At 34.5% G+C, this 21,425-nt stretch overlaps 1 protein-coding gene across 4 annotated transcripts; it reads left to right on the top strand.

The window, feature by feature from the left end:
• The first annotated feature begins 4,629 nt into the window (after positions 1-4,629).
• LOC105040460 (cysteine synthase) lies at positions 4,630-19,509 on the top strand. 4 transcript variants are annotated; one of them, XM_010916994.4, is made up of 7 exons: positions 4,630-4,855; positions 7,609-7,736; positions 10,360-10,472; positions 10,938-11,063; positions 16,969-17,127; positions 18,931-19,124; positions 19,202-19,509. In XM_010916994.4, the coding sequence occupies exons 1-7, from the start codon at positions 4,748-4,750 to the stop codon at positions 19,325-19,327; spliced, it is 954 nt and encodes a 317-aa protein (XP_010915296.1). In that variant the 5' UTR covers positions 4,630-4,747; the 3' UTR covers positions 19,328-19,509. The 4 variants fall into 4 exon arrangements, with proteins under 4 accessions (XP_010915296.1, XP_010915295.1, XP_019704868.1 ...); XM_010916993.4 differs by having other exon boundaries at positions 10,360-10,562; XM_019849309.3 differs by having other exon boundaries at positions 10,360-10,625.
• The last annotated feature ends 1,916 nt before the right edge of the window (positions 19,510-21,425 follow it).

Genomic DNA, 21,425 nt, shown 5'->3' with positions numbered 1-21,425 from the left:
ATATGGTTTTTCTCTGAGGGCTGGACTGCCCAACGAAAGGAAAAGAAAAAAAAAAAGAAAAAAAAAATATCGGCACTTCTATAGTTTGACACTTGGTGCATCTGGGAGACTTCTTGACCCTTCTTTTAACGTATTGTATCGATCGAAACTAATATAAGTTGCCAATTACTAGGGGTTGATTTAGGCTGTGCATATGTTGACATGGCCCTTATTAGTTATTGCAGAAATGGTTAGTTGTATGTGATTTTACTTTAATACTCATTAATTTCTTAATGTGCTCTTACCATTTCTATGCACCATTCTGAAAGCCTATTAGGCATTTAACATCACGCTATACTAAATTATCATATCAAGATCCTTTTCTTCGCTATAAATTATATTACTCTGTTCCATCATCAAAGCAAAACACAAAACCAGTTCTCCACGGTCAAACTATTATCAGATTACGACGTACAATATTTAAAGCATAGTTTAATTGAAAAATTTTATTAGTCTATGTTTTCTTAGAAATCTACTCTTAATGCCCTACAAACATTGGATTGCCCTATAAATTTGAAAATAAAATCGAAGTTTTCTAATATTAAGATTTTAATCTCCAGTGCCAGCTATCTAGATATATGACAAGCTACTGGACCAAGCAGCCAGTAGAGAGCACCCAAAAGTGCACACTCTAGTTCATTTAGAGTAAATATCGGGGCACAGAGCCGACTACAGTGCATAGAGTAAGGCCTAAAGCATAAAACACCAAACCCAACACAAATTTATTAAATGTTTTCTCCTTAGCAGAAAGAAAGAACCAACAATTCCACCCATCTGACATGCTGAAATGTATATGTTTTACTTTAATTATTTTGTAAGCCAAAGCAAAAATCGGTCCCCTCTGGCTATAAGACCTGCCTTCAGCAAGCCAATCTAGTCAAGTTGTGTCTAAAGAAAAACTATAGCCGAAGAGATGGACATGAAAAGGCTATGAAATCAAAAATTTAAGATTTTTCCTAGTGTTACATAGCAACTTGGGATGGTAAGTCTAAGCCTCCGGTCAGAGTAGCCAAAAAAAAAAAAAACCATAATCACGCTACCTACCATGGAATGATCTTTGATGAACTTAGTAAATGTTACATCCTAAAGTCTTTCCCTGTCATATATAATTTGCGGAATTTGATTATTCTTTCATGAGAAGCATAGTTAACCTCGAATCAGCATTACGTGAATCTTCTTGCTTTCTTTATTTGAAAGAACAACAAGTCTAAACTTTCAGTTAACCTTCAAATCATATTCATGAGCATATGCATAATCTAGGCTAACATTTTTTTTTTCTTGTTTGAATTGACGGCTCATACTTGCCTCGTATGAATAGATACAACAAATTTAGAAAATAATACATCTCTAAATGGAACGAAATAGTTTGCTTGTCTTTTCACTTGGAAGTGGATTTCGTTAATCGTTGCTTCTCATCCAAAGCTTAAACCTTTTAATGGAACATAGAGTTCATAACGACAAATTTGGTTGATTTGGCAAAACACATTCTCTAAAGATTTTAGGGAAAGAGATAGGACACAGTAAGTTGGATTAACTCTAATACCATTTGTTTGTGCCCTTCATTGAAGATTGTATCCCTAATACCATATGTAAATATTTTGTTTAATATTAAATTTGAGGAAAGTGTCTTACTTCCTCCACAGCCACTAAAAAAAAAAAACTCTAATTTTGTTTATGCAATTGGATAATAAATAATTATTCATGCAACATGAAAATATTAGGTAAATTTGTCCATTTATTTTTTCCTTGTGAATTTAGAAATTTAAAACTTATAAATAAAAATGATAATAATTATTTTTTATCTTTTAACAATGCTTCGTAGCATACTATTTTTTGTTCATGCTTTAGCCTATAGAAGAGGGAGAGTGGAAGATATTTGCGTAATACGGAGAATTGAGCATGACAGAGGCAAAAATAATACCATTTGAAGGAAATATGAGAAATATCTCGAGAATAGAGTTGCTCCGGCGTGTGATTCTACATTCAAGTCCTCTCGGTAAAATTCTGCAGTTAAAAGAAATACATGCCTGGTAATCCTATTTTTATTGTAGAAGTACACTTTTGTGAAAAAGAACTACTACTATTGATTACTTATCCATTCATCATTCAGTTTAGCAGTTGGGGATTGGTGCAATACATAGTATGTGTGGTATGTGTCGAAGTCACAGACCTTGTTCAACCAATCACCGGCTTTTATATAGGATTGGTTAACTCAGTGACATGATAGTTCTTTATCTTGTGAAATGCTCCGCTTCGATCAGAAAAAAAAACGGGGAAAATCTCACCGCAAGTTATTGCATTAGATGATTAGGCACTAAAAAAGCAACTTCACACGATTAATAACGCTGGAGGCGCGTATGAGCTATCAACGGTGCTGGCGTTTGTGAAAAAATTGTACGGGAAAATTCCAACTACTTGCGCCAGAGCTAATTTTGCCGGGATTCGTCGGTTTCATTGTGGACTCGATTTGCGGTATGGGTTTCGAAATGCGTCGGCCCAACTATATATATTATTTATTTATTTATTTGGCAAGAGCCCAATTTTTATATGGGAAGGGCAGCTAGCGGTCCAAGCTGGGACAGACGCGCAGACCATAAAATATGGAGCACCCTAAGGTGTTGTTTGACCAGGGATGGTATTTCACATCATTTCAGTAATATAAATTAGATGATATAATTATTTTATTTAATATTATAAAATTTTATATAGATAAAAAATTTAATTATAAATTTGATGATAGCATCATCATATAATATAATAATACTATCACTGCATATATTTCAGATAATAGTACATCTCTGGATACCGATGATGTATTGAAATTATTTTGAGATAAAAATATCTCTAGTCAGTAAATTGGAAAGAAAATAAAAATTTTCTTCATCTTTTTCTATAAATGCCTATGTATTAGATGTATTTTTTATTTTTAATGCAGGTTCAGTTAAATAACATAGATATTATTTTTTTTATTTATTAGATACCTATTTTATTTCTATAAATAGATATGGATAATTTGTATGGATTGATCATGTTAAATTCTTTATATTTTTTTTTTCAATTTATTTTGATAGACTAAATCATTCCTAATGGACAGTCCTGATATTGATGGTCAAAATTGACTGAGCTTAATCAAACTTGATTATATATAATATTATCGTAATATCATTTTAATAGATTCATCAAAATAAATATCTATAATAATAAATAAATAATATCACTTTTACTATTGTTATATATTTTTGTGAAGAGTTATAAATGAAAAATATTTAATCAAATTATATAATAATTATTATGTACTAATGTAACTATTCATGATATTTTATATATTATCACTATCACTATTTGATGGTATACCAAATAAAATTTTATTTCTATTGATATTTGGGTTTTTTACATGTAAATCCTCCCAAACATTCAAATTTGCATAAATACCCTTTCAAAATTGATATCTGCATGTATACCCTCATAAAATATTTTTTTTACATATGTACCTATATCATCTAACACCGTTAAAAATTAACGGTTTAAAATTAAAATGATTGAAATATCCTTATAAATTGATATGCAAAAAAAAAATTTATAATAGTATATATACAAATAGTAATTTTTATGAAAATATTTACATAAATTTAAATATTTAGAAAGATATACGTATAAAAAATCCTTAACATAAATACACCTCTCTTGATTTGTTAATTTTTTCTTATTCTAATAGAAAAAAATTAACATATATAACTAAAATAATAAATTTATTTAATTTATTAATTTATATAAATAATATAATCTTTTTATCAAATGATAGATCAAAATTATTTTATCTAGAAAATAAATAGATCGTAATCATCCATATTTTCTCTAATATATAATAATATATTTTAAAAAAATATTTAAATATGATATTAGATGAATAACTTGCACATTTGCATGGACATAGTTATGGATTTGGATATTATATAAAATAAGAATTTATAATCTTATTATATTTTATTTTAAAAAAATTATCGAAAATATCTTTGTGAAATATATAAGGTATATCATATTATTATAAGATGGACATAATCGTTCTATCTTGTATAAAAATAAAATATAATATAGTATTCTAATATATAAAATATTATATAATATCATCATCGTATTATTATATTATTTAATATGTTACTATATTGTAGAGTAAGAAAACTTGAATCCATCTAGATAAATAAATAAAAATTAAATTAAAATTTTTTATATGTATATCCTTCTAAATATTTAAATTTGTATGAATATCCTCATAAAATTATTATTTATAATATATCTTTATAAATTTTTTTTACACGTCTATCCATAAAGATATTTTAATCATTTAAATTTTAAATCATTAATTTTTTAACGACGTTAAATGATATGAATATATATGTAAAAAAATAAAATATATATAATAAATATTTTATAAAAATATATATAAATAATATTAATATTAAAAAATATTTTTATAAATTTAAATATTTAAAAAAATATACACACAAAAAATTTTTGGTATTCCAATGATGTATCTGATTATATATCACCTCAATATTTATACGTAATCTCAACACTCATATCAACCCAATCGCATCACTTCAGTAATCATATCACCGGTGATATACAAACAGCATCCAAGGTTACACCGAGTGGTCACTGATAGAAAAGTCGCCGGCAGGGGGGAAGAAGAGAATAGAGAGGAAGGTAAATGGGAACGGAGGGGGCGCGGAGAGGGCTTCCTTCGCTAATAATCTCTTCTTCCTCTTCGCGAGGGCAAGACGATGGCAAGGAGAGAATAGCCTCCGGCATTACCGAGGTATCAATTTCCCTTTCCTACTGAGAAGATAGCCTCTCGAAGAAGATCTTTTCTTGCTTCTTTTCGCTTCTTTGGAGCCTCAGTTTGGTCTAATGTCTGGGCTCATGAGAGATGCAGCGATGAATTTATGTTGTTTCCGGACGCGAGTTCTTGTTTTCCGCTTCTTGGTTTTTTGATTCTTGATGCGAGTTCTTGTTCTTCGCCTCTTGATTTCTTGACTCTCACTAGGAGTTTAGAACCGATATTTAGGCTTCTGGACTTGTTTCTCTTTCCGATAAAAAATGATTGAGATGTCACAAGCGGTTCATATGTTCTCTTTTATTGAGAACCTTTTTCTTTTTCTTGATGTTTCACGGATTTTTTTTGTTCTTTTCCCGTTTTCAGATACTTTTAGGATCGACGCAGGGAAGGATTCTTTAAATAAAGAGTGGTTAATGGGCGCGTTGATTTTTTTTTTTTTTTTAATGCGATCGAAAGTTTAAAACCGGTCGAAGATTTTGATAATTTTCCTTTTTTTCTCAATTGAAAGGGTATAGTTTCGTCATAAATGATCTGAGCCTGCTCGTTTAAAGGGCTTTCTTGATTTTAATTGCTCCCAATAAAAGGAACAACGTGAAACTGGCTGCGTCTATATCGATCGATGGCTGTTTGGAAATTTAAAATTGATAAAATAGTTCGATCCTCTTCCCAGGAAGCAGTGGTCAATCATGGATGTCGTGGGTCTGTGTTGGTTAAAGCGGGTTCCTTGACCTGAATTGTTTCTGAAAAAGAGATGAAATGAGATAACCTTTCGTGATGTTTTTTTCTTTTAAAAAATCTGGTATCTCAGTTCTTAATTTTGGCGTATCCCTGGCATATAATTTAGTCCAGCGGTGCATAAGACATCAATGTTTGGTCTCTTAGTTTTGGAAGAAAGCATGAAATTGGTTAAGTGCCTTGCCCCAAAGGGCAAGCTCTTCCAAGTTTCTTGCTTTTGATATATTCTGAAGTATGAAAATCTTTTGACGTATATTTTTGTGCTTCGGGCCATTTTTCTATTAATAAAATAAAATATTTTAAATTTTGGGAAAATGAAAAAGAATTTAAACTTTGAGATAATCATACTTTTTAAAAATGGATATTCATACAGCATTTCTTTTTATCATACTACATTGAATTGGACACACGAAGTATATGGTTTAAGTTAAGATTTAAGTAATCTCTAAATTTAGTTATTTGAAAATGAAGAAATTAAATAATAATTCTTTGCTTATGATAATTTTCCTACAATGATTTTATTACTTGTATATAATCTTGCTTGCATACTTGCTATATAATAAAATGGTCTAAGTTTTTTCATCATATGAAGCTTTTATAATTCTATTTACTAGATCATTTTACTTGATTCATCTTTTGGGAAGTCTATAAAAGTAACAAACCATATAAAGATATAATCATATAAAAACAGAACATTTCATTGGTATGTGCATGCTTTCATTGGTATGCAGAGTTCTCATTAGACACAATAGTTTATGCCATTGTATGCATATGTATACCATATGTTTGCAATTTTGCACCATATTGCATCAAATTATCAAGTCCTTTCAATTTGTTAGCCTTTTTTGTGCAGCTAACTATATCTTTTTTTGTGTTTTTTATTTCCTCATGACTTTTGACTTTTGTCGATTTTAGGGATGGCAGCCAGACAGGTTTTTTCATATATCTGATCCATCTCGAATAGGGATGATAATTTTAGCCAATCCACTGGGTACTCGATTTAATGAGATGGGGTGGTTTTATCCAATCCAAATGGAACCCGGGGTGGATATGGGTTCCAGAAAAATATTCGAAGTGGGTTCGGATTAGGTATGGATAATGGTATGCCTCGATCCAACTTGATTGATATAACCTTAACATATATCTTCTTTTCAAAATTATAATAATTTTATATTGTTTATATATACTTGATCCGATCTGATCCGACCAACCCCTTTTATATATCCATTTGACCTGATCCGCATCTCTACTTGACCTGACTCGACCCGAGGCGGATATGGGTACCCACTATCAAAACCTATATATATATATATATTGTGAGGGAACTTGAACCTTAAACCTCAAAGGCATCTAACCTCTATCTTTACCACTAAGCTACAAAACTTATTTATATTTAGATTTCTTGCCAATTATTTATATTCATTTTTATTAAATATTATTCCCTCCTTTTTTTTTATTTTTTTTAATAAAAAAATTTCAGATCGGGTACCTGACCCAACACGAATAATCCAATCCAAATAAAGATTAATCGGTTGGGTTCAGGTGCCGATGGATTTACCATTTTTTGATGGGATGAGTTTGGAATTTTTGGGCAAATTTTTAATGGGGTTTGGGATGGGTTCTGGTAGTAGAATCTTAAATAGGTTCGGATGCGGTAGGGCAAGTTTTGCAGGTACCCTACCCATTACCATTCCTAGTTGATTTAGTTTCCAACATTTCACATTCCATTCAGATAAATAGAATTTTTAACTTTTAAACTAGTGTGTTTACACAAAGGAACACTATTGAGTACTTTTAGAAGTGATTCATTTCTTCTTAAGTATTATCTAAAAATAATCACAAAAACAAAGCATGTAAAAATGCTAGAGTAATTCTTGTATTCTATGAACAGAAAGCAACAATTTATCTATTGCTTGATTTAATGTTCTGGTCCATATTTCTGCCATATATTTTAATTTGACCAGAGAAATGCAACCATATTTTGTTACTTCATTCAGCTTGTAGGTTGGACACCACTGCTAGAACTGAAACAGATCATGAGAAAAGATGGAATAGATGTCCGGTTGGTTGGAAAGATTGAATCATACCAACCCCTTTGCTCCATCAAGGATCGTAGTGCTCTCAGGTTTGCAAGTGAACATTCTACCTATTCTTTACTGATACACAATCTTTTTTCCTGCAGGACTAGTTTCTTTCTAATCTTTGCTATTGTATTTGTAGCTTATGTATTCTAACTTGGAATTTTATTTATGATGTTTATTTTATTAAATTATACAGCCTTTATCCTATCTGAGGTCCTCTTGCTATCAGAAACAAGTGATGTACGGATTTAAATTAAAGCAAAACTGCCAAACATTACAGGATATCAATTATCATGTCATGTGGCAGAATTATTTCAGAATTTTCCACAATGAGACATCACTTTACTCTAATAATTGAATGTCAATCATGCAGAGGATATTTACTAGTCACTTGTTGGTTAAAAGATTAACAGTTCATGACTTTGACAGCTGATAGCCAATTATTTTCCTTGCACTTTTTGAGCACAAAGATGGCAGGTCCACTGTGCTACATGTCATGAATTGTTATTTACCTTGCTTTGATGTGACAGATAAGCTCTAGTCATTCATTTGCTATCCTGCTTCCAGTTTTTGTTTGTGACCTTTCTTTTACATATTTCCAGTATTCTAGACCCTCGTAAATCAGATGCTACTAATTTCCTTTCCAAATCTCTCTGTCTTGCAACACATAAGGTGCACTATCAATTTAGGTTGAGTATCATTCCAAGCAATGAATCATGCTGAACTGTATCCAATTAAAATGTTGCTTGGAACTAAATAGATCAGATATATAGGAATAGGTGGTTATAGAATTTCTGGGACCTTTTTATTAATTCTCTGATTAGAAAAATGTAGGGTTAAAGGACAGGATATAGCCTTTTTCATTTTTGGGTTTAGAAAAGGGTTGCCCCTAATGACTGGGATGCTAGGGGAGAGGTTGAAGATCAATGGCATAGACAATCTTGATGAACCATACAGACTGCTGTTTTTCCTCCATTCTTGTCCTTACTAGTCACTATTTATAACCTATACTATTGCTTTTCTTTGCAGCTTATCAAATGTAGATTCAAACATTTTGCACCATAGTAATGGTTATATTTGGCCACTTTGATATCCTTCTTGCCTCCCCTACACCCCCCCTCCCCTTTTATTCTCCCCCCTCTCAAATGCAATTTCGTTGTCAAAATTGGAAAATTAATGTCTTTCATCATAGAAGGGTCCTCTCTACCATTCCGTATGTTTGGACTATTTCTGTTTGTATAAATGCAGTAGAGGGCTGTATCCAGTTTTTCTTCATCCATTGGTTCCCACTTTTTCAGCATGAAGTAGACAAGTTTCTTAGCTTTCAAATGCCACAAGCGACTGAAAAACATGTAACTTTTTTGCACAGACCTTTGAGTCCAGGTCTAAAATACCATAAAAAAGTAAAAGTCCATAGATTCCCTAGATAGCAAATCCTCACTATTTTAAAACTAAGAAGTGGAGAGGGGTCATCTGCACAAGATGAGTGGAAAAAATGAGGATGCTGAAGTGTTAACATTGTAAAAGCAAGAAGGATTTGGTTGAAAGGTGGACATTGGTGGGGATCAAGGTACATCATGAATAAAGGACAAATATAGGATAATAATTTTGATGACCTGTCCATGTAATTCAGAGGACGTGAAACCCCATCCCAGAAGAGGTTTAACTGAACAAAAAAAAAGAGGGGCAAAGAAGACTTGCTCATGATCATCTAAAATGATTCGAAGGCAGTTTCTGGTTCAAGAGCTCACCTCATGATGCTGAAGGCTATGTCAGATATAAATGCAACACTGCTAGATGTGGCATAATTCATATGGTGCCTGCATTTGCTGTTGCAATCCACTAAAAATTAATAAATAATATCAGAAGAATGTACTATAGAGTGCACAGTGGGAGAGAAATCATAAAGGGTGGAATACAAATAAATCTAGAAATTATGACAAAAACTTCAAGTAAGGGAGGGACAAGGACTTCCTTGGTCAGAATTTGACAACCTTTGGATGCTTGACCTACCATTTCTGATTTAAAATGTGTTGTAGTATTGGGGATGTTCAATGTAGAATGTTCTAACTATGAAATATTTGATGTACTTATATAGTGAGGTTGCTTCACTATGAATACTAAACAGTGGTAAATATATCTAATCATTAAACCTATGATTGTCTAACATTTTAGCTTATCATGTTCTAGCAAAGAAGAGAACCTTCAAAATATGATAACAAATATTTATGGATAATTAAGGAGTAGGGCAATCTTGGAACCATGTTCTATTGGCTGACACCTTTTGCTAGATTCTTCCTGTTTATATAGTTGATGATTATTCATGGTTGCTAAACACCTTGGTAAATAGAAATACTTAATTATGCCAGCTTGTGAACCTGAAACTTTTCTTTCTTATACAAATTATGACTGATTTTATTTATCACCAGCTATTTTATTCAATTTGACATGATTTTTTTTTAAAAAAAAAACTATTTGATTAAGTTTTATGTGATTTCAGTCAATTGATGATATTTCTTTTTTCACTTCATACTTTCTTAATGTGATCTTGTATATTCCTTATTTAATATTTCTGATTGAAAGTGTTTGTTGAAGTGTCACTACTGTTATTGGTTGGATGTTTGTAGGTGTTCTTTCTTGTTGTCTGACATGAACTTCATTTTGCAGAATGATAGAAGATGCAGAGGAGAAGGGCCTGATTACACCTGGCATTACAACATTAGTGGAACCTACTAGTGGAAATCTTGGGATTGGTTTAGCATACATAGCTGTCCAAAAAGGTTACAAGTTTATTGCAGTTATGCCAGCTCATTTCTCACTTGAGAGACGGATTTTGTTGAGATATTTGGGTGGCGAAGTGTCACTGACTGGTGAGAAAGAAAATAACAACTTGAAGTTGAATGACATCCGTCTTCTTCCCGACATTTGCAGTGGTTGTGGTGTATATATCTGATGGTTTTACTGTTCTTTACTTCAATTCTATAATTTTTCGAAGATTATCTCAAAAGTTTAATAAGTGCATGTTACATGGTACTTCGCTCGGGCTATTTGGCTGTTTTGTAAGTCCATTTCTGTAAAAGGAGTTTCACTGATGCAAATTGTAGAAATGGATTTTACTATTGACTTCTGCAAAAACTTTTTTTTTGGGTGTGTGTGTGTGTGTGTGTAGAAATGAATGTTGCTGTGTCCTGCCTACGTGAACTGAAGCAACTTAATGTAAGATGTGTTGCTCAATTACTTTGCAGATCCTAAACTTGGGTTTCAGGGGGCGAGTGACAGGGTAGAGCAGCTGAAGGAGAACATTCCCAATGTCTATGTTCTTGACCAGTTAACTAATGCAGCTAATCCAGAAGCACACTACACAGGCACTGGTACATGTTTTCTTAAAAAGTTTCTCATCCCATATTAGTTTTCATTGTCTAGATATCATATAAATGGCGGTTCTTATCTACTGCCAATTTCTATTTCCCAGATAGTTATTCTTTATCATAGCAAAATTTTAGATCACCATGTCTTATACTTTACTCAAGAATATGCTAAGATTTTTTTTGTTCCCTTTACTGTTCGCTTCTTCCATCTATCTCTTCAAACTTTCTATATCAATTTAATAGCTTGATCATTTTTCTAAGTTGCTTGGCCGCAGGACTATTTGGTCTCATTTGCTACATTGTTTGTGTGACAGCGTAACTATGTTTCCTCATCCTTTTATAAATTGCTAGCATTTGGGCACATAACAATGCATGTCAAATAAGAAGAACTAGATAGAAAGTTAAAATTATATAATATAATTAACAAAAGCAAATGACCCATGCATTTTTATACAAAAAAAATAATTAATTACTCTTGATCTTCTTCATCTTTTAACCTTGTGCAGATGCCCGATAAATTAATAAAGAAATGATAGAAGCTTTGGTGGCAGGGGGATCTGATATGGTTGAAAAGGTGTGGCAATGGCAAGCTCCCTTTTTACTGGCTCATTAAGTTGTGTAAGTCAGAAATCTGATGGAAATGAGAGAAAGGGAAAAAGTTTGTTGTGTAGGAGACCTTTCACAGACTGGGAAAAGGGTTAAAAAACTGAATTTGGCTGCCCTTCTTTCACCTTGTTACCTTTTTTTTGGATTTTTTTTTTTCTTGTTTCAACTACACCTTAAAAGTTACTGTTCAGAGATGAGAAATAAACAAAAAGGACATATCAGATTGGCTTGCTTCCTATCACTGTGAGTAGGTCCAAAGAGACTCAATATTGTCATGGCCTTTTACTTGTTTATTTTATAAACATTCTGTAGAAATCATGTGAAAATCATCTATCAGTACCATGTGTAACAATATCTTGATTTGGTAAGTGGATAAATTTTAGGAAATGTAAACTCAAATATTATTGGCTAGCAGTAGGAAGACCCTCTCAACATTATATTTGGTAAGTGGAAAGGTTTAAGAAAATTTAAGATTTTATTAATAGAGAGATCTAGGTGTAAGGGGGTGGGACAAAATTAACCAGAAAATGCTTTGGAGCATCCATTAGTGCACGTGAAAAGTTCCCGGGCCCACCTAATGCTGTTTTGGCAACTCAGTAGTTAACACCCATGTGTTGCACCCACAAATCCCACCAATGTTCTCATTCCACATGGAAGGAGAAACTTTTCATGTTCATGAACCACCTCCCCCTACAAGCACTCAAATTAACTCATGTTTCATGAAAAGTTACGTTCCATGGCAGTTTATTAAAAAGTATGATTTTGTGATTAAATGATTCTATGATTATAAGTAAAGAGATAAGTGTTAGGAGCAAGGTTTTCCATACCGTGCCGAACCGGCCGGTACACCCTGTATCGTACTGGACCGGCGGGGAACCGGCACGATTCGGCCTGTAAATTCGATACACGAGTGGTACGAAAGAAAAAAACAGGAAAGTGAAAAAGAGAGAGAGAGAGGAGGAGAGGGAGGGAGGTGGGAGCCGTCGAAGGCCGGTGGTGGCCGACTGCGGCCGCCGGAGGGCTTCCGAGCCCCGTATCGTCCGATAGAGCTTTCAAGAGAGTGAAAAAGAGAGAGAGAGAGCGCTCAGAGGGGGGCGAGGGACCTACCGGACGGACGGCTCCTCCGTTGCGAGGGCTTCGGTAGCCGACGAGCCGACGCCGACGGCCTAAGGGCGGTCGAGCAGGCGGAGCCCCTCCGCGGCTCCGCTTTCTTCTTCTTTTTCGAAACAGACAACCGTCTGTTTCGATTTTTTATTTTTTTTGGTTTTAAACTTATGAAGTCGGCAACCTAGTTGCCGACTTAAGGGATTTTTTTTAAAAAAATACAAAAATTGTGAAGCCGGCTTAAAACTAGATTTTTTAAAAAAATTTGCGAAATAGGGGCGATGCCCCTGTTTTACGCCCGCGGCGCCGCACGCGTGGACTGCGCCTTCCGGCGGCCCCGCCGGCTCCTTCCCTCTCTCTTTTTCTTTTTTCCTCTTTCTCTCTCTATTTCTCTCTCTTTCTCTTTTTTTTTCTTCCGATTCGGATTCGCTTGCCTTCGTCTGTTCGATACGGTACGAAACCGTATCGATCCATACCGCCGGCCGGATCGGCCGGTCGGCGGTACCGGTTCAGCATACCTTGGTTAGGAGTCTAGTTATGGTAATAGAGAAAGGTTCTGAGACTAATGGGATTGAGAGAGATTGTTAAAAACTTAAAATGATAACACTAATGCACAAAATTTAGGTCATAGAGAGAAATTAAGGGCTCATATGCAAGAGCATTTGAACTGGGTTAGAAGACAAACCATCATCGCAAATAAAATCTCAGGGGGATCACCATAACCACATAATGTTATGGAATTATATATTTTTCTTGGAAAATATAGATTTGAAATTTTTTGCTTCTTTGGGATGATTTAAGTGATTAAGGGGGAAGAGGTGTAACAGATGCTCTTGTTTGCTCTCTTTATCCATTCACACAGCAGAAGATGGATTTGAGAGGAACCATGAAAATCCAAGTAGTTACATCATATGCCATCATGAAATAGGTTGTCTTGAGGGGATTGAGGGCATTTTTGTTAAAAAATATGATGGAATCTAATGAGAATCTTTTACAAATTCAAAGCTTCTTTCTTTTTAAAATATCTAATGTAGATATGTTGAGTTTTTACCTTATTTTCTGAATAAAGCATGTCAAGAACTCTTATGGTACAAATTTTCTGATGGTATTTGGATCCTAGGCCTGGGAGTTTGTATCTCCAAGCCAATGAGAACTAGATGTTGCAAATTGCATTTCCTATTCTCTTTTTGTTTTTTCGTGCCTGTGATAAATGTGGAAAATTTTATTGGTGCACTAATGAGGTTCTTAATTAGTACTGACATTATGTAATTGGTGAATAATTGAGGGTATTAGTCTCTCTATTCTAATCAATGGTTGACATGTATATTAGATGACAAGTTTCCCCAAATTTGTTCATGCAGTGAAAGAATCACCTCTACCCCCTTCTTTTTCCTCCTATTTTCTTAGTTTATCTTTTTGTTTCCCTTTAATGTTTTTGCTTCATAAATATTTCTGGTGAGATATGAATCAATTCATTTACTTGGGAACCTTCATATCCAATTCTATTACTGTAATCCTCACATTTATATAGCTAGGTAGTTATTTGATGTTTGGTTAATGCATTTGTCAATTTGCCAATACGGCATTGGTCTGCTGGTTGGCACTCCTCTGAGAAGTAGGGAGAGAGATTCTTGTTTCGAATCCAAAATGCGGCATTCCCTCCATAATTTGTGAAAGAATTGGTGCAATCCTTGCTCTATCCTTATGTTCAAGCTCAAGTAATCTAAGGGTGCTTTCGAATGGATTACGTCTTGTTGGCTTCTCATGCTTGTTTGTTTGCTCATATGTGCTTATTCTTTTCATCCAGTGGATTTCCCCCTGATCTTTTTGTATGACATAGCATGATAAGTTGTTAATTTAGCTTCAAATCCGTATTTCATTGTTCTTTTTCAACTTACGTGATGCTTTTCTGATAGCATGCTCTTCTCATGGTAAACTATTTGTTTTATGCATACAGCTAGCAGCAAACTCAAAGCTAAGGGACATATATCTTTCAAAACCCTTTGTATAGATTTGGGAAGAAGTATAATGATCTGTTAAAGGGACAACTATTGCAGTTCAGACTGTAGATGCCTCAGAAGGACAATAAAGGGGAAAGTGCTTCAAGAGAAGTCGGGAGAAAATGGGCTATGGAGTAGAAACAGATAGAGATAGGACAATTTGGTAGGAAGATAAAGGATCTGCTGGATCGGTGTTTTTATGTTCTCTGATACTCCCCCTCGACTGTGTCTTAGGCCCTCAGAAAAAAATGGCTACTTGATTATTAGAATAAAATAAGGATGTTGTCCTTTTGCGTCATTTAAAATGTCAATCCACCTGAACTTTTTTGATTCATGCCAAGAATGCTGGACAAGATACAGTGAGGATCATAAGAAGCTTTGAGGGCTGAATTCATTGATGAGAGCATCCATAGCTTTCTAAAATCAGCACGTGGTGTTTCTCCCATAAATTATTGAAACAATATTATGAAATATGAATAAAATCAGGATATCTATGTGGTAGACAAGAAGAAAAAGAGGAAAGAAGAGAAGAATGAGATACAGTCTTCCCTATCTAGCTACATGTCTATCAGTCTATGTTATAAGTGACATATTGAGGCACTCACACTCTAAGGAGGTAATGACCAAAATGCCTGTTGATGTGGCAGGATAGTAACATCACTATAATTCTGATGTAATCATCCATCCCTATCCCACTTATTTGGGATCTCAGCTTTATGAATTCTTATTCCTCAATAATTATTTTTAATGGCCAGTCTAATAACATTGTAATCCTCCTAAAATTGGTCTAAAAACCTTTCTTTTTTTTGGGTTATGGCCAGGTTACATATGTTTTGGCAAATATCTGCCGGATGACCCTTAACACCCTTAAACATGATTGCATCATGTTTTTAACTAATAAACGTTCAATGGTCATCAATGAAAAAATCTGCTTGATTATGGGGATATGGATTAGTGCATTATTTGACTGACTAGGTTCTTCTCCCACCTCAGTTGCATTGGAAAGTTGAATGTTCCATTTTTGAAAGATAATAAAAACTTACCATGGATTTTGGTCGAAGACTCCTTTTTGGATAAGTGCACTTTAGTATTTATATTTGCTCTATTTATGATTTATCTATATCCTTTGCCCCAATATGAGAAACCGGAGATCTTGTCAACAGACTTCCTCTAGGAGGTGGTGTTGAGGGGGAAATCGAGTTGTAGGTTATTCAAATAAAATGTTGTGAAGTTGTTAGAAGTTAATAAATATATCTTCGAGGGGCCTTATGAGTTAAACATATGAAGCATATGAATGAATTTTATTGTCGAATGGCTTAGGAAGTTAGGAACTTAGAGAGAATGGAAAATGTAAGGGCTGCAGAAGCCATGTATATGAAATGCAGTAGGGGTTTAGGGGTTCAATACATCTCTTGCCTGCCTATTCAAAGGATTATCTTTCATACAAAGTAAATGATTTAAATAGATATTTAATTTTTAAGGCCATTACCACTCATAAAGGGATCATCTTAAAGACCATAAACACTTTTAAAAACAAAATGCCCTTGAAGTAGGGATGCAAATGGGCCAGGTCAGGGCTGAGGATATGCAAAATTTTCAATGTGGCTGGCCCAAAGTCCTACCCTGAACAGTGTAAAAGTTGGCCTGCAGGCTGGCCAATTTGCATCCCTCCCTCAAATATAATGAGACAGGATTCACAAAGCCAAGTGCAAGTGCCAATAGAGGGCTTCTTTGTTCTGATTGTGGTAATAAAACAAAGTTTATCTGATGTCACACTCCGTTTACTTTACCTGGTTGCTTAAAATTTTGTTCCATAAGATTGTGACACCACACACACACACACCACACACATATGTATATACATATATATACACATGTATACACATGTATACACATATATATACATACACACACACACACACACACACACACACACACACATATATGTTGGTTTACAAACATATATTGTGAAAATGAAAAGTTGATGCTTACTCAATTGTATCTACTTGTGAAGTTTAGCTTGAATGAGTTAATGATCCAACTTTTCTAGAAAGAAACAGAAATTTGGTCTATGAAGGATATTTATGCTATCACCATTTTCTATGTCTGGAACCTTTGCCCATCTTGCTTTACACAATATTCTGTCTATTCCTCACCTCATTATCATATATATTGCCTCTATTTGTATTGATTGTCAGGTCCAGAGATATGGACGGACACAGCAGGCAAAGTGGACGTTTTTGTATGTGGTTCTGGTTCAGGAGGCACTCTAACTGGTGTTGGGAGGTATCTTAAGATGAAAAAACCATCTGTCAAGATCATTTGCGTTGAACCTGCTGAAAATGCTGTTATCTCAGGTAAAGTTTTTTCTGTTTTAGCTTATAGGGGTTATACCAAGTAATATCATCCCTTTCAAACAAATAAAGCAAGCAGAAATTCAAGGTAGGTTTTTAAGCTACTGCTTTAACAGAATCCACTTGACCACAAAATTGTTGGTATAGACATTACTCTAAATAAAAAGCGATTAAACAAATCCTAGCATCAATGGTAGTACTTGCCAAACAAGCACCAACTAAGATAACCCACCTAAAACACTATATTCCTCCCAACAATCTGAAGAAAAAGAGATGAAATCATGTAAAAAACTTGTAGGGCTTGAAGTCAGCTTCAAAATGAGAACTGCACACCCCAAGTGGACATGTCTGACTCAAAATAGCCTTTAGAGAGGAAGATTATTTGTTTGGCTGGAAAATTTATTTGTCTCTAGTTCTAGAAGGGTATCTTTTTTTTTGGTAAGAAAAAGGGTATCTTATTTGCATTAGTGGTATTAGGCAATTTCAATTTTTGCAATTTTCCTTCCACTAACTTTATTACTTCTTTCCACATTTAGCAACAAGAAGCTATTCTCACTGACATTAACACCCAGAGATTCACACACACACACACACAGAGGGTGAGAGAGAGAGGATATTTTTTGCAGCTAATAATTGAGAATGTGCCCAATGATAGCTAGAATAGTTGGAAATGACAGTTTCCATTGGTTGTATAAAGTGGGCGTAATTGCTCTGATGGTAAATCCTCCTTCCTTCTCCAACATAATCTGGAGAATATCAAGAAAAAGGATCTTAGTTGAGCAACTTGCATAACATCTAAATATATTGCTTGGCCTACCAAAGATTAAATGATCTTATTAAAAACTCCGGTTCCCGTTTTGGATATTTGTCTCTTATAGGTAATGCCCCATACTATATAACAAGTTGTCTTATATGCTGAAAGCCAATTAGTAGTTTGAATTGAACCGGCCTTAGCTATACCAGCATATGGTTGACAAAGGTCTATTTTGTTTAGCAGAGTGCAAACTCTTGAACTTGTGACCAGCATCACTTTTCCTTCATGAGATATGTATGATATGCCACCGAGCTTACAATGGTGAAACCTATGAGAACAGCTGTGCTCAATGTTCTTTCCAAATCATGAGGTTGGATAGACTTATTCTTCTGATAATATTTTGGTCCTCCAAGCTTATTTTACAGTTCCATTGCGACTTGCATCTGATATTCCCAACATTTGAATTCTGATGTGCTTGGTGAAAAATGGTCCTTACAGATCAGGTACCACATACAGGTGATGATGTGACAAGTGAACTGATCATGTGAGAATTAGCATACAAATATGATGAGTTTTTTGTCTACATATCAGATGCCATTCTCATTGTACCTCTTTCATTTGCCATATGAGGGCTGGGTCTTATTAGGCTATATTTCTGCATTTTAGGTTTCACATTTGTCACAGTCCTAGATGTTTTCACCACTTGACCTTAAAACTGGATATTTCTTAATGATAGATTTTGTACTTAGCATAAAACTATGTTTCACTTCAACAAGCTTTGCATCTTTTGTCCTTTTCGTTCATGTATCACACATCTTGATGACGCGCTTTATTTGGAGCCTTTTCTTGATGAACATCGGCTTGTCATTCATAAAGACAGATTCTACCTGCCCATGAGGCAAGACGCAGATCAGCATAAGCTAAATCTTATGAAATTTCTCAGCGAACAATGTCTTCTCAGATATTTCCAAATATACAGATAGAAACAGGTTTATCATATTTATATCAGAAGATGGGAGCATCATGATTATCAATTCAATGGTGGTGTGCAGGTGGCAATCCCGGATCACACAATATCCAGGGAATAGGTCCAGGTTTTATTCCACAAAACTTGGACACTGCGTACATTGATGAGGTCATTGCTGTACCCACAGCAGAAGCAATGACTCATGCTAGAAGGCTGGCAAGAGAAGAAGGCTTGCTTGTTGGCATATCTTCTGGAGCCAATTTAGCAGCTTGCTTAAAGGTGGTTGTTGCAGATTCTGTTTTCCAATTTTCACAATTTGCACTCCCTACCATTCTTCTTGACTGAAGCGTTTACAGGTTGCAAGTAGAGAAGAAAACAGAGGGAAGATGATTGTGACAATGTTTGCTAGTGGTGGTGAAAGATACATGAGCACGGAACTCTTTGACAGTGTCAGGGAAGAATGTATCAATATGACCTTTTGACCGGCATTTTCGCGGACCTTGCATCGGATCACCATGTTCTACCCCAACACCATGTGTATGCGGTGTGTTTTGTTTTAGCTTAGAAGTGTGATAAGAGCGTCACTTTTATTCTTCTTGTGGGAACTCCTCTTTCATTCTGGTTGAGTGTCGAATAAACTTCACGTTTTGCGTGATTTAGATTTCGTGCGCAGCTTTATTCCGGAGTCACATTAATATTTCGAATGATATTGGTTAGATATCTTCTAACGATCAGAAAATCATTAGTGCCATCAGAAAGGTTACGTCTCACAGAATGTCTTTAGGCATAGCATAACAGAAAATTTTAATTAATAAAAAATGACATTAAGAAAAAATAATAGACGAGTTCCTCCTACATTAGTGCCATGTAGGCTGGTGGCTTGAAAAGTATGAATAAAAATCATATAGAACGGGCACTACAGGAAGGAATATAGATTGAATTCTTTATTTTGCTGCATTATTTTTAACACCAATTTTAAAAAAAAAATCTAATAGTCAAAGTCTTCTCCTCCTAATAGAACCATCAATCTCATCATTAAAAATAAATAAAAAAAATATAATATTTTTTTCTTCCTTATTTTCATAATATATTTTTTTATCAACACATGCTATATGGTTAAGTAATATACATCACATAAATTTAATCATGAAATAAGTAGATACATATTTTTAAATAAATCATCATATAAATTTTAAAATATAAAGTTCATCGATATATAATATATGTTTAAATAGTATATATTTCGTAAATTAATTATCTAATAATTCAATATGCATCTTTAAATAAAACGAGATATAATTTTTAAAATATATTTATTAGTACATATAAACAGTGATATATACTTATCCAACCCCAGTTCTTAAAGTGTTTTTATTTTTTTAAAAAATTATTTTAAAAATTTGTCCCCGTTATCTTGGGCCCTAAGTCCTGATTGCTTTGAAACCGGGGATCGTTTCCTTAATATAAAAAAAATAAAAAATAAAAAAATCGCTGTTGTATCCTTCAAGCGAAAGAAGGATTCATCTTCCTTTGCCCCTATTCACCGTTGGCTCACCCGCTGCACAGATCTAAGGTTCTGCAAAGTCCATCATCAGCTTGCACAGCTCTGAAGGCGAGTGTTGGATGATCCAACGGTGGATGGGCGCGAAGGATACAACTATTCCCCCGAAACTTGTGGACGCGCCACCCGGCGTGTCTCGCTTGTAACCGGCACGGAGAATGGGGACTTGATGCTCAATTTTCTCAACGTTCAGAATTCCGACGACCTCCATCTGTAAATATGAGCAGAGTAGGAATTGCCCTCAAAATTGGAAGGAAAAAAAAAAACCTCTGGTTCTTTTCAACAGCAGCCGCGAAAGAAGAGGGAATGGAGGGAGCGAGGAGTGGGATTCCTTCGCTTATTATTTCCTCCTCTCCGCAGGAGGGAGAAGATAGCCTCCGGCATTACAGAGGTATCCCTCTTTCTTGCTTTGCTTGGCTTCTTTTAAGCTTCAATTTGGTCCGACTCTAAGCTGATGATACATTTAGCCTGTATGCTTTGTCTTGATGCGAGTTCTCTTTTTTCTCCCTTTCTTGGTCTACTGTTTCTTGATGTTTTTCGAGGGTTATTTATTGATGTGGGTTCTTGTTTTCTTTTCTTCTCGATTTTTTTTTTGTTTTTTATTTTTTGTCTGTGTGTGTTCAACTTGATTGAGAAGTTAAAAACTGGTAGAGCGTTCACGCAGACGAAGTCTAAGACTGGTGAAGCAGTTCAATTTTTTTTTTTAACCTCCTCTGTCTCCGTGAAGATATCTGCTCAATAATTGATGAATAGTCTGGATCTACTTGGTCCAGGGGTTTTCTTGATTTGAATTTGGTTTGCCAACAAAAGAACAAGATGAGAGGAGTTGTTCATCCGTTTCCAATTGGTTTTTCCTTTTATGATGTTTTCGGTTCATTGGCTTGGTATAATTGATGTGTTTCTTTTTGCGTCGTCGGTCTGATAAATGCCCACTCCAAATACCATGAGAAAGCTTCTTCGTTATTATTGTGGTAACTTAGAAAGCTATCCTTTCTTGCAATCTGTTTTCTTAACCTATT

Source organism: Elaeis guineensis, chromosome 3, assembly GCF_000442705.2.
Source record: "Elaeis guineensis isolate ETL-2024a chromosome 3, EG11, whole genome shotgun sequence".
NCBI classification, from domain to species: domain Eukaryota; kingdom Viridiplantae; phylum Streptophyta; class Magnoliopsida; order Arecales; family Arecaceae; genus Elaeis; species Elaeis guineensis.
This window is presented reverse-complemented; position numbering and strand designations above follow the sequence as displayed.